This window comes from Anomalospiza imberbis, chromosome 2, assembly GCF_031753505.1.
Source record: "Anomalospiza imberbis isolate Cuckoo-Finch-1a 21T00152 chromosome 2, ASM3175350v1, whole genome shotgun sequence".
Classification (NCBI taxonomy): Eukaryota; Metazoa; Chordata; class Aves; order Passeriformes; family Viduidae; genus Anomalospiza; species Anomalospiza imberbis.
This window is the reverse complement of record NC_089682.1, coordinates 19,679,728-19,706,002: the sequence shown is the minus strand read 5'-3', so window position 1 is coordinate 19,706,002 and position 26,275 is coordinate 19,679,728. Positions and strand designations below refer to the sequence as shown.

The following is a 26,275-nucleotide window of genomic DNA, read 5'->3' as shown; positions in this document are numbered from 1 at the left end:
TTAAAATTGAAGAATTTACCCCAGATTATATCAGATTATTGCACTGTGGTATATTATAGTTTACTCTTAAACAAAGCACAGTAACCCATCATAAATTTCCTTTAAAAGAAAACTTCAATGTAAAGGAAATATTTCCATAAAGAGCATCAAATAGAAAAGAACTTTGTTATGACAATGCATTAAAAGGATTAAAAAATTTATCACAGATGATCAGGTGACATAAACTCATAGTATCCAAGTGTTACTCAGCTGGATGGCTTTTTTGGCTGACTCAGATACTTTTATGTTCTTCAAATTCAGCTACCTTTGCTTAAAGGGATGGAAGTCATTCATCTCAAATTTAATCATCCCATACTTACTTGTCAGCCACGGTATCTAATCTCTGTAAAAGACTAACAGTGACTATCTTTTGCAGTGTTCCTTGATACATTTGTAAGGAAGATAGTTATCAGCTATCAATTGTGAAAGCTCAGCATTGTTGTTAAAATTGCAGTCCCTCATCTGCAAAAGCTTTTCATTCAGAGTTAGTAAATGATTTCTTGCTGGTGAAATTAGCATCAAATACATCATTTGCTGTTACAATCACCATTATTTTATGGTTTGTTGATTATCTGACCATGTGATAACTCCATCTTGCTGTGGCCAGGTCATTTCAATTACCATTAAAAACTTTACAAGGCTAAGATACATTGGTGGAGATGGTGAGCAGATACCCAGATTGACTATTGCTTCTGCATTATGTAAAGCTGTGGGAGGCTTGTGTCTGGACAATCATGAACACATAGGAAGAATACTGGCATGAGTCTGTAATTTCCTTTGGAGAGAACAGGCCTGAGCCTGAGGCTGGTCAGGAGGAATCAAGCCAGAGACAAACTGAGTATTCAGCCTTCAAGCCTTGCAGTGAACAGGAAGAGGCTACTTGGAACTTAAAATATATTTAGCATGTAATTCTTTCTTATTCTGAAGCCCCTCAAATATCAAAAGTCTTACAGTATAAATAGTTCATCCACATCTCACACCTTAAGATCCACTGGTTGTGAAGAATAACTCCAGACTGACTGGCACATTTCAGACTTTTTATTCTGAAGGTACAGGTAAACTTGTGGGGTGTGAAGAACCATTTCTGCAGAACTGAGCATGCCGGTACAAGATCTCCAAGAAAAAGCTCTAGTCCTGTGCTCTATAGGCCAATTTACAAGCTTGTAACATAGATCTTCAGTTTGGGAAACTATCATGTACAAAATTATTTGTGAGACATTTTTAGCAAGCAGCAAAACAGGAGGGAAAATGTCTAGCTTTCAGAGATGCCCTTGCAAATGGAAGCATATACTTACTTCTCAAAATAGGCATTCATTTATATTATAGTAAAAATACATCTGTCACTCCTGGGAAAACAAAATATTCTTACCATGCTTTTCCAAGTGCTGGCAGCAACTATCTACAAGCCGAGGAACCTGCCTGTAAATAGGGTTCAGGCTTAGTTTCTTATCTCTTGCCTTTTCTTTCTTGCTCTGGGCTTCTGCAGGCAAAGAGAGCTGGAGAGCCTCCAACAATCTTGAGTGATTGTCATCAAGATCTGTAATAGAGTCCACAGACATCGCGCCCTGTAAAGCACACACACACGCGAACAATCAGTAGGGCTGGGGAAATCTCAGCATCACAGGACGTCCAACAAAGACTTTTGCCTACCAGCATTTTAAACAAACTAATATAAAAATACAATTAGCTACAACATTTTTATAAATCAATGAAGTTGTAATACCAGTCTAATGGATAGGAAAAATCACTATGGCACCAATGTTATTCTTATCATATTACAACAAGTACAAATTAAAATACTGAAAAAAATGCTTTCTAGTCTTTCACTCCATCTTTTACTGATGTAAGTCTGCACATAGTGCAGGGCAAGGATTAATCATGGTCTGTGGGTGCACCTCAGAAGTACCATATTCATGCATGGAGATATATAGATATTTTTAAATCTTATTGCCGACTTCTTCTGTAGCTTGGACCATTGTATCAGTGAAACTTATGCAAAATGATTTACAATCATACATTATATACAGTTAACAGTTGATATCACAAATACATACAGCTGTGGAGTTTAAAATAATCCCACTCTATTACAGAGCAAAGATACACCAGAGAAGTTGAGGGGTAATATTTTTTTAAATAATTCTATTCCACATATCTTAATATTTTAAAATCATTAAAATTCCAATGAAAGCTTTGAAATCCAGGTTTCAATTACAGCAAGGTGCAAAAGTTCAAACAGTCTGTAAAGGATAAAGCAGCACAAGCAGCCAGAGGTTTCTGGTATGTTTCAATTTTCACACTTCAAAAACAGGACTTTTTTTTTCAAAGCACAAGATTAGTGTCACTTCAAAACTACCATTTCTCTCAAGTCTCATTAAACCTATGAGGCAAAAACATTCTAGGGTACATGTAGTCTTACAATAATAATAATAATAATAAAACACAAAGAAAAAATTCAGGTTTTATTACTATTAAAAATATCTGTTGTAAACTATCTTTTTCTTTCCAAAACAAAGCATAAATTTTACCATAACATAAAATGTACTGTACAGGGATGCAACATGTCATCCTAAGAATTAATAGTGAAAATGTAAATTCCTACTCAAAACTTTTCTGACAACTACAGTTTGCTAAAAGCTGACAGGCAATTTAAGGACTGCTAGTCAGAACTCTATGTCTATTAAATGAGAACTCTACAATTGCTTACGAGGGAATTCAAAGCTCTAAAAGTATTTTGTTCCATCAGCTTAGCCAACTGAACTTTATGAAGATTTTCAACTAACAGGCAAAACTCACAAAAAGTCCACCGAGATTTTAAACTCATTGATAAATTTCTAGTTCATAATACCTTAAAAATACCATTTAACTTATCAGGTATAGTTCTGTTTCTTGTAACTCATGGTAGATGTATAAATGAAGCACAGGGAGGTTTTTAGGGTTTTTTTTTACCCACATTACTATAAACAATTACTAGATCCTTTAGAATGCAACTTCTGACCTTTATTTCTAATGTCTCTCAAAAGTACATCTGCTTGATTCCTTTCACCATTTCCTGCCAACAGGAAACAAAAACACAAACAAAAAAAACCCTCCAGACCAAACAAGAACCTCTGGCTATGATCCATGTGTGTAAAATTCCAAATGAACGATATTTTGATTTTATTTAAGAGTTTGGCATTCCAAACATCAAATGAATCAAATGAATCCTAACCCCATGACTGCAGCCCCTGTGTGACAGGTGCCCACCTTTATACCCTGCCTTTACTGGTCCTTTCCTCACCTCATGAATCGTTACCAGAGTCACTTAAATCGGATTCAGATCCCTAAAATAGATGCAAATACAGTCAGTTCAACGTGGTCCTTGGGCATTTTATCAAATTTGTGGATTAACTGGCTTTAGGAAGAGTGACCTTGAGTTCAGTGACTGAAGTCATGGCTTGGCAATACCAAGTGCAGGCCAGCTCTGATTTTACACAGTGCACAACAAAACATTACCAACATACTCCACAAATCCAGCTCAGACTCAGCCAGACCTATTAGTTTGGGCTCAGACAGACCTGCCTGACTGCTGAGGAACAGTGGAGGAGGAGACTGCACACCACTGCCCACTGCTCTAGGTCTAGTAACACACACACTGCAGTGCCCAGCAACTAAAGAAAATCAGTTCCACCTACCAGGCATTGCCTTTGCACATAATGGATACCAGTCCCTGCTCCCCATGATGAGTTCAAAACTAAATACACTGGGGAAGTTTTAAGCAAAGCACACAGAAACATGAAGGAAAGTGGATTTTAAAGTCTGAACTTCCATCTGCTGGGTAAAAATCCTACACAGAAAATGCAGCAACAGTGATTTTTGTCAAGCTGCTGGAGAGAGAACCACAGCACTCACACCATGAGCTCTGCAGCCAGCTTTACCTTCTTCTACCTCTTACTGAAAGTCTCAGCTGAGTGTTTGAAGACTCACTTTTGTGTTTGAAATACACAGAAGTGAATGACACAGCTGCAAAGAAGTGAATGGTGCAATGATAAACAATCCCTCCAGCTTAAGTTTAAGAGGACTGCACTCCAGGTGTCTGTGCAGCATTTTTGTGATAAATTGGTTGTATCAGTTGCGTGTACTAACAAATTATTTTTTCTTTTTTTTTTTTGTAAGCATTTGTCAGTTGAAAACAGTGCAATGGTGCTCAAGAGATAAAAGGTAAGTGCAGTCTTCTTTATCATCCCCTAAACAAGCTCATGGCAGACGAGTAAGTGCACTGATAAACAGAATTATTAAGACAGACAAGATATGGGACACGAGTTGATATTAATGTTAAACAATTGAAAATTCATTAAATTCATTCGCTAAGTTCATTCCCTAGAGAAAATGCCAGCTCCCTCATGTCATACTGCCCACCTTAGTCTACTCTTACTTCTCGGTAGGTGGAACATGTCCTGCTGCATCCTCATGGCTATGGACTAAAGGCTCCAATTCTGCACTCTGATAGCTGTAGTACCAGTATTGACAAAAAATCCCCAACTATCCAAACAAACAAAACAAGCAAAACACTCCCTCAGAACTTGGTCCTGATGGATCTCTGTGGATGTACCAAAGGATCCACGTTCTTGTGCTTGCTCACTGGTCAAATATTTGTCAGAAATCTTATCATCAAATCTTTGTGAAAAGAACAGCAGATGAGTCACCTCTGGACACAAGAATTATCTTTCTCTCCTATGAAAAAAGGTTCTGAAGCCAATGAGTACACACAGTGAAGTTTTTTGTCACTGACTGCCAAATTCTGAAAGAAGTTCATGGATTTCCCATTACACTCATTCAATTACTTTGCATTTTTGTGTGAACACAAATGCCTGTTCATATGGTTTGCACAGACCAACAGATGTGCATTAATGAGTATACAAGACTGCAAACATCATGCTTTCCGTTTTGCAGACAGAATACAGACACTTGAAGCTTCAGCTGGCAACTAGACAAACAAAGAGCCCCAAGACCTGCCTTCTTCCTTCTCTTAATTTGCAATTTACTCCAGTTCTACCCCTCTTAAATCCTGGTTTGAAGAGCCCAACAGAGAATTTCTATGAAGCAGGTTTTATCCTAAGGATAAAAGAAGGTGAGGTTCTTAAGAAAATTCTTTTCCAGAGTCTGTTCTTGTACCTTAATTCTTGCTCAGATTTCTTAAAAGGGGTTTTATTCAAAGTATTTTATTATGCAATTTTTTTTCCTCCATTGCAAAAGAAATCAAAAAGCAGGAAAGTCTAGAACCGTTATTCCACAGTAACAAAAGAAAAAAATTACTAACGGTAGAACTGGAAAGTTCAGAGCATAAAATTTACTTACAAGGAACTAAAATGCTAAAAAATTATCAATTTTACATGTAGATTAATATTCAACCCAAACCCACCATTCTGTGTCTTACTGGCAAAGGCATCTTCCTGGCCTGCATGCAGAAAGATCCTTTGAAGACCCTGGTACAAATCTAGTCTGACAACTCCTTACCATGGAGGATATGATATGGGTTAGACCATGAGGATTTTTATTAATATGAGGATAGGGATTAATAGTCAGACTTATTATCAAGTTAGAGCTAGATTAAGATAAGTATACCTATAAATATCAAACACATAGGTTTAGACTTTAAAACTGCTGAAAAAATTAGGTTGAAGACAGATGGAATTTGTTAAATCTAAAAGACTTAGAAGGAGGTAGATAAAGGGAGCAAACAGGAAGACTTCTAGATAACGTCTCTGACTCTTTGTGATCTGTTACAGACTCACAGATCTCTATGACCTTTTCCCACCAGCATCAGCAAAAGAAGATCTCCACTAAAGTTATGAGTTTTCTGATGTTGATGATGCTGACTTTCACCTGAAAAAATCCCACCATTCGAATAAAAAGTATTCCACAGTCCACACACACAACAGGGTTTTCCTGGTCCAGCTAGACCCTCTGGACCTACAATCACACACCCCACTGTGATGTGTCTACTTACACGCCTCCTTGCCCGTGGCGCTGGCTCAGGTGTGTTAGGGGAAGTGGATTCATTCGGTGTTTCTGAGGTTGAGCTGAGAGATGAGTTACTGCTGGAAAGTTCTTTGTTCTGTCTTTTAGTTCCGAATGGCAAAAGAAAGGCCACAAAATCTGAAACATCTTTTTGCTCTTCTCTCTGAGAGTCTTGCTTGAGCTTGTAGGCCCGGTCATTAGCAATCACTTGAGACAAAGGCATTCCGAAAGCCTGAGGAATAAATTCTGCAACAACATCAAACCCCTAATAGTTACCAAAGATCTGGTATTTATTTAGTACAAAAGAATTAACTCTTTGTTTGTTAAGAAAAACAGTCTGAAGTCACTTTAAATATATAGTAATTCCAATGAAGTATTGTACTCTGTAATAATGACAACAGTGCCAGGTTGTCACAGCCCATGGTATCCGAATCATATTTCTAGCCACATAATGCAAGATACACTGCACAGAATCACTTGAGATCAAACCTAATTAAGATGTTAACTTCCACCAAAAGTAACTGGAGTCAAGCACTTCTGGTTACATGTAGGTGGTGCACAGGGGCATCAGAAACTCTGGTAACCATCCTGAGACTGTGAGCCTCGTTGGACTGTGCCAAAGCCCTCTTTCATGTTTCAGATCCCTTCACCAGCCTCCTTTCTCGTGAGTGCTGTAGGGCACCAGAGTCAAGGGGTCCTGGCATGTGCACGGGTTTCACTACAGTTCAGAGTATGAATCCACCTGTGCAGAAAGCTTCGAAGTACATTCACCACTCAGAACAAGCCTTCAAGGATATAGTTTTAAATTTACATAAGAACTATACTGTTTTAAATACTGGTAAGATCAAACCTGTTTAATAGTGGTATATCAGTATGAAGTTCCTTTGTAACAGTAAAAAACTAGGGACACATGGAAATACAGGAGAACATGTTTGTCTCAATTAAGAAAAAGAACATAATCCTATTTCACATCAATATAACTAATGTACAAAACCAGCATATATCTCAGATCTCAAAGTCAAATGCTTAAATGTTTTACAAAATAGAAAAATATTTTACAATTAATCAGTCAGCAACAAAGAAATTCTCATCAATAATTTTCAAATCAGATTATGATATCAGAATAATTTTCAAATTAGAATTAGAATAATTCAGAGATTAGCAGAAGCAAAACCACTGAGACAGATTTCCAACTAGAGCTGGTTTGTGCTCAAAAGAAATGAAAAAAAATAGCTACTGATGCTATTCACCCTGGTGAAAATAAGTGCAACTTCTACTAGGTTCCAGCTTCAGACCTGCTCAGATCAGGAATAAATAAAGCACTAGAGATTAAAACCAAATTTCTTTAACCATCAAAAAAGAAATTATTAAAAAAAAGAAGCACATAGAAAAATTCTTATACACTATACTTCTCTTTGCCACAATCCTGTAAATAATTAAATACCAAAATTCCTCCTGGGATTTTAAGACTCAAAGTGTCTTTGATGACACTTGCAAATTGTATCTGGATTTGTACTAAAGTAAGGCATTGAAAAGAAGAGGATATTTTAAGAATCTTGAATGAGGACACTACTAGTCTATCACACTAAAGAAACAACAGCCCATTGTTCTCATTTGGTAGAAACATTCCTGCTCTTTAGAAGCATGAAATGTTAAGACATGAGTTAACTTTGGTGGCCAAACAAAACTAAATCAGGAAGCAGAGCCTCATATATCAAGCAACTCTGGAGGTGACCTATGAGTAGAATGACACCTAAAACCATCTGCATTTAATTTAGGACAAGAAAGAACATCCTCACACAGATATCAACAGTGTAGGAATTGCCAGTTCCAGGAGTTCAGTCAGACCTTTCCCTCCTGTATCCAGCAGTGTGTCCACAAAATTATAACAGTATTAATTTTTTTGACTGTTCTGAATTATCTTCCTAATGAACATTTAAGATGACAAACTTGAAATGCACATATGCAGCACATGTCCCCTTCTGGCTGTCTAACCGGGTACTTTCTTATACTCCCAGCACCCCTTTTTATTTGTCCTTCTACAAAATTTCCTGAGAAAACTATGTCTATTTATCTGGTTTGGCTCAGAGCTGCTTGTGATTCAGACTGGGAGAGGACAGCAGTATTGAGCTCATGTGATGCCCAACAGCAGGCTGGTGCCATGGATCCTACTTCAACTGAGGCAAGACCAGCAGGACACAAGCTCTCAGCACTGCTTCATTAAACAAGTTTCATTAAAACCACCCTCTCCCTGACTTCAGTATCTGAAGGCTGGCATTTTGAGGTAGGCGTTGCCCCTCCTTGGAAACTCTCAGGTGTGGGATTCCAGGTTTTTAATCGCTCTTGCTCACTGTGGCCCAGAGAAAGGACAATAAGCCTCTACTCCAGGCTGCTCTGATGTAGACCTTCTCAGAGGACATGAACCACCTCCTCGATTTCTCAGTGTCTGGCAGAGATGTGGAACTGGATGAAAACCAACTGGCTGAATTTCAGACTAAATACAGATGGTAGTGGTGCTGGCTGGCAGTGGTAATTACATTAAAGAGTTGGCAAACCCAGTAAAGTTTTCCTCATTTGTTGAAATTAAGAGAATCAGTTGTCCCCTCTGCAGACTGCCTGCAGCCTCAAGCTCCCAGCAAAATGTGTGTGTGTGCTTGCACCATGGGCTGTGGTGGCAGGGAGCATGTTCTACCCACCACTCTTCAGAAGAATTCAATCCCAACAACTTCCTTGTTGGACAGGTAATTAGAGTGAATGTTAGCCCTTCTGACATTTCAGATTCATTAAAAAAGAAAAGCTGTACTCGTGTGAAGTAATTAGCAACCTACGGATGGGAGAGAAAGGGCACTGACTCAAGTCACAAGATGTGCAGGTTCGAGGCTCTGGTCTCACGAGAAAGGTAAAAGGACCAACTGCCTTTTTACAGCTCTAGGGTGGGGATTCCCTCTGTCAGAGAGGTGTCATTTGCATGAAGAAATGTACCTTAAAGCACTGTCTCAAACCTTGGTCTGTTGTATACATACTGAGTGCCAAAGCTACTAAGTTAGTTATTCTATGTCAACTCTACAAAAAATTGATCACTTTTTCAGTGAGGAGACCAAGCAGCTTAAAAAGAAATTTTGCAAAAAGCATCATGTAAAAATGTGAAACAAGCCGGCAGATTGGGCAATCTGCTTGGAAATAAACTTGTATCCTTAGTCAGCACCACTTTTAATACACTCCAGTTTTCAGTGTTTACTGGCAAAGGAGAAAATTTACTATTTTGGAGAAGTGCATAATTTCTCTTACCAGAAAGTCAATCTTGCAGCTGAGGGAAGTTTCTTAATAGAAATTTGATTGAAACTGATATGATCCTAAAAAATCTTTCTTTGGCGGTAAATAATCATTTTCTAATAAAAAGCAGAATGTCACAGAAAAATTCCTAGCCAGATCAAATAAGAGTTTCAGTCAACCCAAATCCTCTTTTTTTGCTAATCAAATGATAATATTCACGATGCTGACCCACATGGTTATAGCTTACCTGACCTCATGTCACCCTGTCCACAGATAGTTTAAAAGACTTCTCTGAAGTTTCAGCTGGTGAAAACTGCTTTCTATCCCACAGAACATAACAGTCTATTAGGAGCCAGTGAGGTCTATACTCTAGATTCGAATGAGGCTTACAGTACTAATAAAGTGAAAAGTAACTATGGGTAGGGTCCTTAGCATTTGGAGTTTTTTCTTAAGTACATCATAAATGCTGGTTTTGGGTTGCTAAAATCCTGTGACCAAGATTTACAAAGGTGCTTGTACCATATCTATTTAAATGACAGGAATAGGGATCAGAGAATAACAAGCTTTTAAATGGATATTTTAATGGGGTCTTTAAGTCAATCCCCCCATCCAGACAGACAGGGTAACTCTGTTTTGCTAACTGAAATCAATTATTTCAGATCTGTAGAGCCAAGTATTTACATCCCACACAGAAACATCAGCAAAGGGATGATTCTCAGTTACTCAAGAATCACATAACAAGTGATTATCATATCTGGGCAGGTCTCTTTGTTAAAATGTAGCATTTTCTGGAACCAAGGCAAAACAAACTTGGTTTACTGATAAAATCTTGTAGGGCAAGTAATTTCTGGGAGGCATCTCTCTCAGGAATGCCTGTGCATACTTTAAAAGTAGGCCTGCTTACACTGACACCCATATCACTGGCAAGGGATGGCAAAAGGCTCTGCTTCTGCAGCCATAAAAATTAGCACTGGATTAATAAGGCAACAATATCCATTGCTAGCATGCACAGCATCCTGAGAATGCCTTATTCCAAACGGCACAGACATGTTACTGCTCCTTCAGCCTGAGCACTGTTTGTCAGCAGCCAAAGCCAATGTTTGGAAACATTTGTAGACAGTAGGATTGAGGGTCACGATGGCCATTAATAACAAGGAGGCTGGGTAAAGCAAAAACACTTGAATGATGGAAGATGAAAATATTACTTAAATGTCTGGGTGGAGTGCTGTTCTCCTGTTTAGTCTGTTTACATCCAGCAAGTTTTGCTATATCCTGCTTTGGTGAATTACTCAGAGATGTAATAACAATTGAAAAAACACTTTTTTTTACAATTTATCCACTTTTAATGAGATGTTGACAGGTATAAAAAAGGACAAAGATATACGAAACTCATTTAAAGTGCATTAAATTCTAGAGTAGTGTCTTTATTGGCTTCTGAAGAAGTCTGACAAGTTGCTGAAACTCTCACTTAACAGACAGGTTGACTGATCCGTCTAAATAAAATGTGAAGCTTAGTAAAAATTCCATCAATTGGACTGAGTCCTAAAATACAAGTTATTAAATCTCCAAACAGTCCTAGAAAAAATGAGTACCGTTCCTTTTGGTTATGCCTTTTAAGCATAGATACCTGGTGGGTGGATGGGGAAGAACAGTCTTGGGCACCTCTCCAGAGAGAGTAACCCCAGAAACCGTCTCCATGGGGCAGTTCAGTGCACGTCAGTGCTAAAGGAGAGGGTTTGTCAGGCAAGAGCTGCAGTGAGGCCTCCATCGTGCACCCCTGGTGACCAGCACGGCAGCCCTTTCTTTCCACCTCTGTGGCCTCCTGTGCCAGGCGCATCCCTGCTATCTTTGATTGCAGCCCACACACATGATTGTCGGGATTGACCTTCAGGAGTCTGTCTTTACAAAAGCAGATTTTCAGGTGGCCCACACTCTGGGCAGGACCAACAACATGGTCCCCTCAGCCTTTACTTGTCTGTGGGGGCTCCCAGGCTGGGACAGAGAAAACACAAAATGTTTGGAATTAATTACTCTCCCAACTGCAACTGTGTTTACAAAAGTGATGCTGAAGGGATGGAAACAAAGTCTGCATTAAGGCAGCTGCAGCTCCTCTGTATGAAGTATCTGGCAATCAGCTTCCCTGCTTCCTCTCCGACTTCCTGTGGCCTGGTTTTGTTTTCCCCTCACAACAGTGCAGATGGACTAGTTCCTAAAAAAACCCACCACAAACCCCCCAAAATAAAGAGAAGGAAGGCATTCCTTTCAGGCATGAGGACTAGGGACCTGCCTGCGAGGGTGTGTGCTCCCAGCCTTTTGTGTAGCACACACATGCTCACAGTGAGGAGCGTTTGTCTTGGACCAGCTGCCCAGAAATGGAAGATACCCTCTCTATAGAACAAGCTTGCTGTGAAAGGCATGTCAAGGGAGGTTAACTCTGACTTCAGGTGACATGGAGGCCACTGCTCAGGGAAGGTGGTGGGGCTCAGTTCTGGTGTGAGCACAGCAGGCTCATCCTTATGGAGACCAGCAGCACATTGTTCTTTCCAGAGCTAACTCGTCAGCTGAAAGTTGGGCAATGCTGTCCCCCCTAAGTCCTGAGGCTGGAGGAGATGCTGGTGCTGCTGCTTCCCACAGGAAAATAGCCACCTTTCAACCACTGTGCCAGGCTGATGGCCCCACGGCACAAACCAGCAAACCTGGTTGTTCATTCCCTCTGCTGTTGTGCATTAAGAGTCTGCCCAGCAAGTACCTGAGTGGCAAATGATCTTTAGTAACTCAGAAGGGCACATAAAAATACACCAGAACCAACCACGGCCAACATTTGCTGTTGGCAATTAGTAAGAGCAGATATGCTTTTCTTTTCACTCTGCTAACACAACCTGTTGAGAATGTGACTCCTTCCAGTTTCCTGGACCCTTACGGACCAACCCAAGTTTTTTCTAAAGGAAAGAGAGAAATACAGATTCTACTGTTTGAAAAGTGCTGGGGTATTCTCCTCTCAGAGAGTGCTCCTATAATATTTTATAAATACAGAGTGCATGTAAAACATCTTTATAACTCAGAATAAGACAGCAAGAGATGGGAGAAAAAGGATAAAAGCAGATGGGTGTGTGCTTGAAACATCTGAATTTCAAATAATAAGAATAAAAAAAGAATTAAAAGTAGGAGAATCAGCATAGTGATTCCTAAAAATGCTTGGTATAAGTAACCAGATAGTATGAGCAAGGCTGAAAACCAGGAAGTAGATAAATTTAAACAATGATGAATAAGTACTAAGTGCTGATCTTTACTGGCAACTAGTGAGCCCTAAAAGGCAAAGTGCACTCAGAAAACCCTTCAGAATAAAAATGAAGTATATTCCCAAACCTACTAAATGAATAGAGTATAAATGCTACCATGCAAGGTGGACACAAAAAATCCTGAACAGAACTGTAATAGTAGAAAATAATAGTATCTTGAAGTGCTCAACTGCTGCAGCTGTGTAATTATTAGAAACAAAGGTCAGCTGAAATAAACCATGGCTGTAAGGAAGTACAAAAGAATGCAAGACTATATAAGAAAAAAAATTGTTTGAAATATCTTTGGCAACAGAGAATTTAGTGGAATAAAGACCAACTCTGGCTTAAGGATTTGTATCCGTCACCAAAAGGACACTCTCACTTCTCAAGCCACTGCACCAAATAGCATTGGTGGAGCTCTGAAAGTGCAACTGCAAGGATCTGCCAAGTTTGGGTGACACAGTAAAATTCTGGCTTTGTTGAATTATGAAAGCAGCTAATCATTGTTAAAACCTGCTACAGTAATGAAAAAATATGAGGAAAAAAAGCCAAATTGTGTCGGAGCCCAGAATGTCCCTTGGACACTCTTGGATGTTCTGGGCCCAGGTCAGAAGCATTTGAGACCCTGGAATGCAGCCACAGACCGCTGTGGCTTTGAATCTGATCCATGGAACAATTTACCAACCTTGCAGGAAGAACAAGAAATCACAAAAGTTTAGATATTGTAGTAGAAGTAGTCACAAAGTGAAAGGAAGAATTTTTGAGTGCTGTACAGGGGGGTTTAGGCCTTGTACAGAGGGGTCTGAGTTTTGTATATGGGGGTCATGAGTTCTAAGATGGAGGGATTTGGGTGTGCCCTGTCCTCTTACTTTCTTCTTCCTAACCTCCATGTTCTTGGTGATGTTGGCATTCACAGATTGGTTTAGAGTAGAAAGTCACTGTTCAATATAGGTGATGGGCATTGGGGAAAAACCATAAACATTTAATATGTAATGTATGACATAAAAGAAGGCACCAGCCCCCTGGGTGTCAAAGTGTGCCCTTGCCTGACTGCTGAACGGACCGCAGTAGCACAGGGAGAAATCTTTTAGATAACATACAATAAACTACCTTGAGACTGGACGGCTGAAGACTACTGAGTCTTTCTTTGGAGACACGGGTTGGAGGAGAGACTTTACCACCTTTCTGGGCCACCCCAATCAGGGAGTGAGGCCCAACAAAATTGTATTTTAACTCTCAAACTTCTAGAGAAACTTTCAACAGAGACTATCAAAGTCACGGTACCCCTAAGGGAGGAAAAATGAAAGCTCTCAGTACACCAAAAATTTGTGAGACAAACCATTATCAAACACAGGATGTGGTTAGCCTTTTCTGATGCAGAAGAGCACCTCACAGGCCCTATGAAGGTCAATATCTGGCAAATGCACTGAAAAGCAGGGCAGGTTTTGCACAGTACTATGTTGCTTTCCACTCTTATCTGTACTAGTATCTATGGAAAAATGTAGCAATGTAATGACTTATTAATTACAATGTAACCAAATATAATTAATTAATAAGACAGTGAAAAAAAGATTTTCCCCAAAGGTGGCTATAAAATCATTAAATCTCTTCCTTAATGACTCCTCCTACATGTGGCCTCAGTCATATATCAAGTAATTCTTGTAACAAATTAAAAGTTTGGTACTTGCAATGTAATAATACAGGAAGCCACTGGAAGCGTCAAACCAATGTGTCAGGGCACATTCAGTTTTAGAAAGATTAATACAAATATTTTCCATAACCAATTTTAAATCAAGAAAATAATAGTAATGTATTTTAAGTTATCAAACAAATAAAAATTAAAAGAAAAATATTTTCTTCCTGACAACTATCTAAACTAACTTGGAAATGGGGATGTTAATTTTTACAGTGGCATTTCAAAGTTCCATTCTTCTGCTAAAATAGACTTAAAGTGAGGACATCAGAGTAACCAGGTCACTTCTGTCACAAATTACTAGATTTGCATGCATGTTTGTGAAACTGGGATACTAAAACTAAAATTCAATACTGAGTTTTACAATCATTTTTCCAGAAGTGAATACAAAATTAGATGTACAATTACCTACATGCAATTTCACAGACACTTTCCAGTGTCCCAGTATTTAGACTTAGTTCAAATGGCTCCGAATTACAGGTCAACTTCAGGTCTTGGATTAGGGCCCAGCCCATAAAGCTGATTAGTGTCCAAACAAAAGAGTACAACCATATCCGTAAATCCATGTCACGTGGAGTTTATTAAAATCCAACTGATCAGTAGCACTGAAGCATTTATATATTTTAAACAATGGTTATTTTCCTAAGGTTAAAGAAAGAAAAGCACACCAACTGACTTGCTTGGGCAGTGCTGGGTTTATGTGCTTTGTAAATTGAGAGTAAAAATGCAGGTAAAGAACTGGATCATGTTATACAGACCACATTCTGCACTGGATGGTGAAAGTGGGGAGAAAGAAAATTGGAGAAAAGATGCAGTCCTTTAATTCTTCCTTTTTTTCTCAGGAAAAAAAAATGGCAAAACCAAATCAAAACCGAAACCTTTCCATTGAAGAGGTCTGACTTATACTAATGTCAAACAGAAATGATAAAACATATATTATAGGCTGAAATTAAATACCTAGAGAGTATATCAGCCCAACATCATTCTACTTCAAAAAGACGTATCAGACTAAAGAAATCTCATATGCAAAACTAAGACCTGATCACCAAATATGTACTCATTTTACCTTTGTCTCTGTTCTTCTCCTTTCCTAAAGAGTCCAGTTTCTTTCTTAATGACTTCTTCCTCTTTTGTCCATCTGTGAGAGGCAAAAAAAAAGAACACACAAAAAGGAAGTAAGTGAAGAGAAGTAACCCTGAACAAACTGCTGCACGAGCTGTAGGAACATGGAGTGAGATGGTCACAGCACTGGGGATCGGGAAGGGTGTGAGGCACATTTCACAAAGGCTAGGACTGTCCCAGTCCTCCAGTCCAAAGAAGTGTGGTTTTGCTCACCCAAACCTTGAGACTGTATTGGGGAACACAAATGTATCCCCTGCATGCTGCTGGGCACATTTACATATGTGGGGTCACTAAAGAGTTAACAATGGAAGTTTTTGCTGGATGCTCTTGATAGCAAAGGACCACAAACCTAAAAGGTACTGAATAGCCTTCATCCACGGTCACAAGACTGTGATTCAGGTGTGGAACTAAAGGTAGTATTTGGAAAGGGAGGATTACTAACAACCAGGATAAAGCTCTGCATACCAGCCATACCAGTTGGGTGATAGCTGACCACCTTCATTCACATGACCCATCTGATCTGAACTCATGCTGGCAACTGGCAGTTCAATACAGCATGTCCAGATTGGTTCAGATGGATTAGAGCCTCAGAGAAATTTTTGTTCTGACAACCTATATATCGTCCAAGTTTTCACTTAGGTATTCAGGACCAATGGTTTTAAGCAATATCAGAGGCAAGTTGGTTCTTGAAACAATTGTACCAAAAGGTTGGCTATCATTATTTCTTTCAGAAGCATCTTTTATAATGAAAAGTCAACAAAACAGAATTTTATTTATTAGGCCTCAACAAATACCAGGGATTAAGCCTGTTTTAACTTGTACCTTTGGAATTTTTTAAGATCCAAAGCAATATAAAAGGTCTACCACAGGGACTGATATGCTAACATAGACATTGCTCTAGATAAAATTTAATGAACATGTACCTTTTCCCTTACTGGTTTTGTAATATGGCAAAAACTCAAAAATGAGCTCACCATATCCATTTCACTTTTAGGGCAGGAGAGTCACCAAGTAATGTGTTTCAACACATTTTTCTACTTGTGTAAGCCAGTCTTAAAAGTCTTAGGTCTTTTATGGCAAGGAACATACCATAAGGGAGTGAAGTGGATCTTTGTTAATGAACTCTCATCTTTGCAATTAAGGGTCATGAGAGAACACAAGCTATTTCTCCATACTTTTCCCTCAAATCCTTCTGAAAATCAGGTCCAGAACATTACCCAATAGACTGCTCCAAAATGCTGACTTTTTATAGCAAATTAATATCCTTTTATTTTAAAAATAACATTTCGTTTTACTTTTTGTAATGGTGATTGAACTAACTCCATTTGCACTCTGTAGTTATTTCCAGGATACCACAGAATCACAGAATGGTTAGGGTTGGAAGGGACCTCTACTCCCTTCCTAGGAGATCATCTAGTCCAACCACCCCCCCTAGTGCAGGGTCACCTGGAGCAGGTGACACAGGAATTTGTCCAGGTGGATTTGGAATGTCCCCAGAGAGGGAGACTCTACAACCTCCCCGGGCAACCTGTTCTCTGACCTCTTCAATGTAAATAAGTTCTTTGTCATGTTGAGGTGAAAATTCTTGTGTTTTAGTTTATGGCCATTGCTCTTTGTCCTGTTGCTGGGCAGCACGGCAAAGAGTCAGGCAACATCCTCTTGGCACCCATCTTTGGGATATTTACATGGACTGATGAGATCTCCTCTCAGTCTTCTCAAGTCTAAACAGGCCCAGGTCCCTCAGTCTCTCCTCATAAGAGAGATGCTCCAGACCCCTCATCATCTTTGTAGGCATTTGCTACACCCTCACCAGTAGCAGATTGTCTGTCTTGTGCTGCGGAGCCAGCCTGCAACCGGACACAGCACTCTGGATGTGGCCTCACTGCGGGTGAGAAGATGGGCAGGATCACCTCCCTTGATCTGCGGGCAAAGCTCTTCCTGATGCACCCCAGGATACCAGCAGCCTTCCTGGATGGAAGGGCTCCCAGCACCCACAACTTGGGTACTCGGTTCCTATCTCAAGGTACAATTGACAAGTGTTGGTTATCTTAACTCCCCTTTTCCCACACGTGTTTTGGTTAGAATTCTCTCTGAAATAAGGCTGACTAGATGGATAAGGTATTCTGGGTGAGAGTTCAGCAGTATAACAATGGTAATTCATTGCCTGCTATGGTCTATGATCAGATTTTCTGTTTTTCTTAGCCACATGACAAGGCTATAATTCAAAGTCATATTCTGATTGATGAAAAGCCCAGACTTTTCACACCTTCTGACATTTCCTGTTGTTAAGATTGAGTTTTTAAGAGAAATTCTTTCACCTCTTGGCAATATGAATAGTTCGTAGCCTGCTTACATACACTTGACAGTACAGCTTGTTTTTATAAGGTTCCCTGCTACCACTGTGTTCTGGCTTTGTATCTATAAAATTATTTTCAAATTATTTTCCATGTTATAAATTCAAATTACTGCTTCACAGACTCATTTTGATAGATGATTTATATTTCTTTAGAGTCACAGAGCTGTATTCTCCAAATACCCATTTATTAATATTCTGACATCCCACTGAAGTCTACTGAGACATAAAAAAAATGAGAGAAAGAATCAAAATTTTATGTAAAATGCAGTGTTTTGCTATGATCATTTACATTTAGTTTACCCCATGGCAAGAGAAAAAGAGTTGTATATGAAAATAAGGCTGAGAAAAATCTCAGTAAAAGCTAAAGCTCAGAAGATGTGCCAAGGGGTCTGAGGTCAGTTCAAGTTCTCATCCTCCCCAGCAAAAGACATGATAAATTACAGCCTATAGGCTGTACATATAAATATGTTTTCAAATGACCATTAATACAGGACACATCAGGCATGAACACTGCTGAAATATTCATAATGTGTTTAAAGACTTACGAAACTCCAGCAGTTTTGCATATTAAATGAACCCCATTCACAATAATAATGCTTAGTACTTATTAGCTGCAGTTTGGTTTTGAAAATATAATTAATATCCAAAACACTACTGAGAAACAAGCAAAGCATCATAACCCACGCTTAATACCTACTGCAGGGTTTTTAATTAATTAGCAAATACTTCTGCAAAATAATATTGTATCAGTCCCAAGTGCTATTAGGTATGGATGGATTGCTATTTTTAATTTATACTTTGGAAAAGTCTAAACCACATAGTGATAAAAGCTGTTGGGCTGTTATCCAGCCTTTTGTGTCAATAAATTGTCAATTTATGTCTTCTTTCTGCAGTTCAACAATACACTGCTCCTTCAACAGGTTCCACACAAGAACATTAGCAAGCCTAGAGAAGCACTCAAATGACAACTGTCACAGTGAAGGAGGCTGTGTTTTTTTTTTCCTTTGCCACCCCATTCTGTTTTCCTGAAGGACACCTGTGCAGGCAGCTGTGTACATCAGTTTGTTTTTCAGAAATGGACTTGATATGTACAGTACTTACTAATTTATACGTTTGCTGCATTTTTCACTGCAATGCATACATCACTCCCTAGGCATCTATTTATTAAGACTAGCACAATGAATATTTAAAAGACCAAGACTCTAGAATCAAACTCCTGAGTGCACATTAAATTGCTATGTGACCTGTTTTTCCAAAGTGGTGAGCACTTCCAGGTTCACTTAATGCCAAAAAGACTTTTCTATTTGAAAAATTAGGTCATATCTTTAGGACTCTACCAGTGAACCACAAAGCCTACAGAATATAAGATTTGTACTGATCTTTTGACAAGAATTGAACAATCTGACTTCTGAGATTATCAAAACTTAAATATTTCGGGTTAAAGTTGAAATTCGCCTGCAGTGTCATCAATAGCATCATTTTTTAGCATTTATACTATTAAATCCCAGATTTTCTACAGACCATTTGAGGGCTTAGATTTCTCTCTAAGTGAGACAATGGTTCTACAGACTAGGTAATAAGTCATTTTCACACTGAGGATATATAAACTTCAGCTTTAACACTTAAAACATGAAAAGAAAGAAAGAGAACATTGAAATTTTTTGAAATTATTGTTCTGTTGCTTTGCACAAGATCACCTACCAACCATCTACCTTCTGTGACTAAAAGAGAGGGAGTGCAGGCTGAATCCTGTTACTATTTACTTCCAGTACTTCTTTATTCAATTTATATTTATGGAAATGAACAAATCTATTTGGTAGGTAGAAGTGTTGCTCAGCATAAGCTAAAGCATCACAAATTAGATATAGGGAATTAGCTCAGAATTATACAGTTAGTGGCATACAAAGTTAATACTCAGGAAGTCTTGGCCAACAGTTTCAGACCCAGTCCAATATGCTTTTACTAATTAAATAAATTACGCAGTAAAAAAGTACAACAGCCCCAAGCTTTGTACATAATTTCTGTATTAGGCTTCAGGTAATGAAAAAAATACAGGCTATGAAAAATATTAGGCTTCAGATAACGAAAAAACACCCTCCCAAATATGCTTGAAGTGAACCTGTAACAAAAATAGGATTCTTCAGCACTTTCCTTATACACGGGCTGGTGGATTATCTATAAGAACGATATTTCTTTTATGTTACTTACATGCAAGGACACTTTTTATCACTCAAAAACATAAATCATAAATTCATACAAATCCTTTAAACTAATTTAACTCAGTGGGCTTTTGACACAAGAGATGATATGCTGCTGACAGGGTTGGAGAACAAAGAGAACTTCCCATTTATTGGCAAGTTCCTTTGCTTAGGAGAAATAAGTTTCTTGTCTGTTTAGGGAAGAATGTTTGTCAAGTTCCACAATTAAGGGTTATTTTAACACAGCATAAAAAGAGGACCTATCTCAGTGATTATTATCAGACACATAGCTCAATTATCAAAAGAGAAACAGATAAAAAGGTTGATATTGTGAGATTCTGAACTACTTGTTCATAGTAATTCTAATTCTATTCATGGCCATTTTTCTTAATATCCACTAGTAATTGGATCTAACAGCACTTAAAGAAAAAAAAATTAGAATATTTCTTCTAAGATTGCAATCAATTCTGTCTTGCAAATAACTACCAGTGGCACCACAAAGCACAAAGTCAGACCACTCTTGAGCACTTGTTGGTTCACTTCACTCATCCAGAGCAACTCATTTCCCAAGTGCCAGGCTCCCACAGCCAGCCTGTGTGCCAAATGTCAAGCTGCAGTCTCTCTGGCCTGTGCAATACTGCAAGTAATTGAGAGTGTCAATCAGACAACACTGCTAAATTCCGTTGACAGAGCACAATAAAGGCAAGACTGCACTTCATTCATTGACAGTTGCACAGTGTTTGTGGCTGCTATACTATGCAAAGCAAATTCACTTCTGAATATGCACTTGGGGCTGCTCTGCTGAAGAAGAGGGTGCTGGTTTTACTTAGCCATTTCTGGGACTATAAATGTCCATCTTGAAATATTTATTTTCAAAAACTTGTTGAAATGCCCTGTCCCCATGCAGTAACTTCCAAAGGACTGCCAGCTGCAATACAGATGGAAGATAAAACTCAACCAGAGAAACAGGATTTTGGCACATAAAGCAATTTGAAAAGGGGAAGGAAGTCTAAGAGTCTGAGCCTTCACGTATTTCTTATCACACTCACCCTTTGCCTCAGCCATACACACACAAGACCTCCATCAGTGATGCAGATTACTGTATTTATTCAGAAGCCTTGGACTATTGTCCCATTTTTCCTAACCGTCTAATGTTCCACATTTTCTTTCACTTTGACTTAAATCAGCATTTCTTTGTGCTTGTCAGCTGGCAGCTGATGGCAGAAAAGCCATAATCATTCAAGAATATCCCACAGCTGCAGTCATGACCTTCCAGGTGGCATCTGGCACATCGATGCTCACCTCAGCCCACAGCACCAGGTTCAGGCTGCTCACCCAAGGCACCACACACACAACAGAAGCAGCTTTCCTCTGATGCTGCTTCCTTTGGTGCAGCAAACAAGCTTCAGCATTTCCCTCTCTGAGAAGTTCCTGAAGACTGTGCTTATGGCAGAAGAAAGAGCATAAAAAGGGCAGAGCTGAAGTCCAAGCCAGTTTTTCAGGAGAAGACATCCCTCCTGTTGGGCTGTGCACAGGGGGACAGGGTTGGACAGGGGCACCACCTGACCCAAGCCCTTCTCAGGGAACCATGAGAAACCAGGAGAGCTGTGGGAAAAGTCGACTGCGCAGGAAACAACGTTCTTGGCAACACACAGTGTGTACAGTACAACCACCTGAGAAAACCACAACCAGCAGACAAAAGTGCGATTTTAATTCACCTCTTCCACATCCCAGCCGACTCTTTGCTAATCTGTGCATCTTCTTCAGACCTAGGCTTCAGTCTCTCTGGGCTAAGGCGCTAAAAATTGTTAAAATGAGACATGGACAAATTACAAAGTCCAGCTATGCAGGTTTTAAGTCATTCAGCTGCTGAAAGTTTAAAAGCTGCACTATACAAAATTTCTTTACTGTTGAACAGTAAGAATTTGGTGATACTGGTAGACAAATTAAATTATTTATCTAAAATGTATTCGTAAGTTTCCACTGAACTCGTCTAGAAGGCAAAACTGATGGAAATCTCACCTACTTCAAAAGAAAGCTGCATCCCTACAGGAACTACAGTTTTATTTATCAAATAACAGTTCACAATAACATCCTGTGCTTCTGATACAAATTTTTTTAAAAAACCCAAACAACCAATCCTACATAATTTGCTTGCCAGGTACTAATAGATTTTTTTATACACATCAGTTGATACTGAACAGCTATTCTGAAGGCAAAGGTGATATATCAATTTATACTAGCTGACCATATTACCAGTAGACTGCCCTGTCTTTTAGGAAAACAAATCTGAAAAGTGTCATTCCAAACTAGACTCAAATCTAGAAAAATGCACTATTTTATTGAAACCTATTTGCAAGGCCTATTTCTATCAAAAACATCGACTATAACTGCAGTTAAGATAGGTATTAACTCTCCTTCACATAAAACCCCACAAACAAACAAAAACAACAAAACAAAAAACAAAACAAAAACAAACAAACAAACAAAACCCATGAACAAAAACCCAAGACCATCACCACCACAACCAACAAAACAACAACTTACTTTGGTCACTGCTCTAATTCAGATAGCAAATACTACCCAACTCCTGTGGCTAGAGGAATCATAAGAAAACATGACATTTCCACTGCATTTGCCTACATGTTCCCTGGTGCATTTAAGGACTTCAATAGTCTCCAAATATATATGTTGTAAAGAAATAACTACTTTTGTATTTTCAAATATGCTCTTCCATGATACTCTGTCATGAAAACACTTGCATTAACTGGTGGGCAAATGCATGTGCAATGTATTCTTAGGGTGAAAACCAAACCTGAGTTGATAGGGAATATGGGATTTGAGCTCTGGAGTGAGGTCAGGGCTCCTGAAGCCATAGCCTGAGGGACGGGGATGTCTCCATGCAAGGAGAAGAGCTGGGAAGGAGCAGCTTCCCAGGCCTGCCCAGGCCACTGCACTCCTGCTGTGCAGGAAGCTGCAGGTCTTACAGATGAACACAGCACAGCTGCACCAAAAGAAACACTTCAGCAAGTACAAAGTGGATGCCTGCCTTGTTTGTGCAAGCTATATATAAATGTCCCTAAAATAACAGAATTTTTAATAGTTGCAGAATTTTCAAACCACTACAACAAAAACAAGAATAAAGTTTGCTATCTTTCCTTTTAATCTGATTTTTTTGTTTGTTTAAGGTATTCTTTAATATTTTTGCATTTGGTCTATTGACTGGAAGTAACTGTGTTGCAGAAGTCAGGGAAAAAATCCTCTTCAGTTATTTTGTCATTACGGTAATGAAAACATAAATAGTTTTTTTGCCATTTAAATATTTTTTTTTAACTAATAATACATTTAAGATGGCTGTATTACACAAACTCTGAGGAACAAGATATTCAATGAGTTTTAGAATCCAAACACTAAATTATAAATGTCTGAGAGCTGATTTGTTAAATTTTTAGCTGGACCCCCGTAAAAAACTCATTTTGACATGAAAATAAACAGTTGCTCGAGTGCTTTTCTATACCAGAATCAGGGAAATGGCTGCTGCTGCTGCCATACATAGATGGGATGATGGAAGTGACTCAAAAAACCCATGCAAAGCTACCTGGCAGCCTTTAGAGGATTATGAAGGAAAGGTCAAATGCCCTTGTATGTGGCTGTTAGCAGAAAGCAGTAAAAAGCAGGCAAATTCCTGGAAAGGGAAAACAGATAGATACACAATGCCAGGTCTGACTTCCCTGTGCATAAACACACTCAGATTTTCAACTCATACACAGCTCTGCTTGCTTCAGCACCTACATTAGCACAGGATTTCCCATGTCATAAGAAATCCCAAGTCATAGTAATGCAACAAAATAATATCAAAACCTGACCTCCCACCCCCCAGCAAAACCCTTAAAAAAACAGCCATAGAGAGTGGTCCAGGTCTTTTGATGAAGCACATGCCTTGTGTCAATAATGGAAGTAAAAAATGTGTCTAGGCATAGGGAAATTAGAGGGAACCTCTCCTTCTAGGCTTCACTGTGTGTTTGCTACATTGACACTGATGACTGGATTCATGAAACAGTAATGTCAAGTAGCAGGTGCAAGACAAAATATAGACACTACTTTTTCACATTATAGCAGTATCCACAGTGTGATAGGAGCTTCCCTCATCTCCAAAGATAGGAAAGTTCCTGACTTAAATAGCCTGTGATACACCAAAGGCTGCTGCTGCATCAGGTTCCTTGCTGCTGCCCTTCTCTCTAAGTGGAAGACACTCAGAAACTGTGATGATGGGCAGAGGTTTGAAAGCTTTGAGAAAGACTGAACAACACCCACTTCCTGGAGTGTTTTCATAACCCAGAAAAACTGTCAACACTAAAACAGGTAAAAAAAAATTAAAAATTATCTACACTATATATTATCTAATAAATGAAAACAAACACAGTCAATGAAAGTTTTTTAGCTGTACAGAAAAAAATTCAGAATACCACACAAAAACCAAATAGGAGCCTTGATGCTATAGTTTGAGATAGAAAAATACAAATACAAGTTCTAAAATTACTTTCAGTTCACTGGGGAAGCAGGGGGCGGGGAGGGGAGAAATTGACTGCCTCTTGGCTTCAACTACTTAAATAAAAAGTAATTTTATAACGTGGAGAGAATAGTTTGATGCTATTGCTAGTCAAAACTCCATTTGGTAAGGAGAGTTACCTTCAATCCAAACACTACAGGGTGGACCAGGGCTAGAACAGATCCAATCACCAGCTGGCCTTGGATTCATTGTTACCAATAAAGTCACTTGCACACCTGTACTGGCAGGTGAAGAAGCAACCAAGTTTCTTTACAGCTCAGATCTTTCCCCCACATTGCTCTCAGCGTGAGCATGAGTTGAGCTTTACAAAGGAAGAGGAAATCCCTCTAACCCTCTGGAATTTAGGAGATCAGCCAGTGGTCACAGAGATGGTTCAGGGCACCCAGGTCTCCACTGTCTTCTGAGCATTGCCTAGTTGTTATGACTCCTTTGTCTAAGTATGTCCTCAGACTCTCACCTTAAAGAAGCCACACAAGAAAATAAACAGCTTTCATAACTTACTCCCTCTGGGACTAATTAAACTAGTCCACAGAAATCCTGCTCAGAGATGTGATGAAGAAATGAAATGAGAAAGGAACTCTTGGTGTGTGGAAGTGAAATCATGGTGCAGCAGGTTTCTCACTGGACAGTTTGGTGCTCAAACAACTGAGCTGCTATCCCTTTGAAAAATGACCAACGGATCTTACTCCTAGTAACATCTCTTTGTAGTAATTACCTGTCCTTTGTATCATCAATCATAACAGAAACAAGTGTTGAAAGTGTAAACCACACAAAAAAAAAAAAGACACAAGGAGCTCTGCAGAGAACACTTGGGTTGACTTCCTGCACAGAAATAGAGTCACATGGACATCTGTCTAATCTATTCTTAAAATCCTTCAGCAGGAGATTACATCTCCATTAAATCCCAAGGCAGCCTTTTCAGTGTAAAAGCCTAATACAAAGATATATATAGTACCACAGCTCTGATAAAAGAAATCTATCTGGAGTCACTTTATCTTTCCTAATCAGTATCTAGAGACATTACGCTTCTGGCACCAACAACAACTGCACTTAAATCATGCCTGTGGAAAAACTAGAGAAAATTCTTCTACCTAAGGCAAGAAAAAAATCATCAGGAATATTCCCTAATGCACTTCTGAAAGGAGCAACACACACAAGATAATAGAAATAAGTCTGATTTTCAACTGAAATGTTTGAAAAAGTATACTGGAAGAATATAGATTATACTGATGTTCCATGTTGGCAAAGCTCTGCCAAAGGCAAGCACAACATGGAAACTGGTAGGCTGCAATGTCAGTATTCTTAATAAAGGTTCAAAAGCTTTTTCCTTGGCATATATTTATTGGTATTTATTCTTTGGCTTTGAACCACAATAAAGCAGGAATTCACTAGTCACTATCAAATCACTGGACATACACATTTGACTATTGGCAAAAACAGGACAGCCCAGATGGGCATTCAGAATCAAAGGGTAAGTACTACATGAAGTGTTAAAAACAGATTTGGCAGAACACATCCAAGAGTGTCTCTGTTACACGAGTGTTCACTCAAAGGAAAAAACTCGAAATAATTTTGCAAAGCAGTTTTAGAGCCTTTCGATGTGTATTTTGCTTACCAACACTGATTCTCTCTACCATGTGTCTCTTTTGAATATGGCCAATGGTCATGATCAATGTTTTAAAATGAAAGCTGAGATTTTCATGTCTGACACTAATATAGACAAAATACCAAATATACATATATGTACTT

At 38.9% G+C, this 26,275-nt stretch overlaps 1 protein-coding gene across 5 annotated transcripts in view; it reads right to left on the bottom strand.

Moving 5' to 3' along the window:
- ARHGAP6 (Rho GTPase activating protein 6) overlaps positions 1 to 26,275 on the bottom strand; it is a 311,515-nt gene that overhangs the window by 25,314 nt on the left and 259,926 nt on the right. For all 5 annotated transcript variants that reach the window (XM_068180082.1, XM_068180084.1, XM_068180083.1 and 2 more), the window contains exons 3-5: positions 15,347 to 15,418; positions 6,026 to 6,282; positions 1,409 to 1,604 (exon numbers count right to left, since the gene is read on the bottom strand). In XM_068180082.1, coding sequence (XP_068036183.1) covers positions 1,409 to 1,604; positions 6,026 to 6,282; positions 15,347 to 15,418 — 525 coding nt within the window. The remainder of the gene's footprint in view (positions 1 to 1,408; positions 1,605 to 6,025; positions 6,283 to 15,346; positions 15,419 to 26,275) is intronic.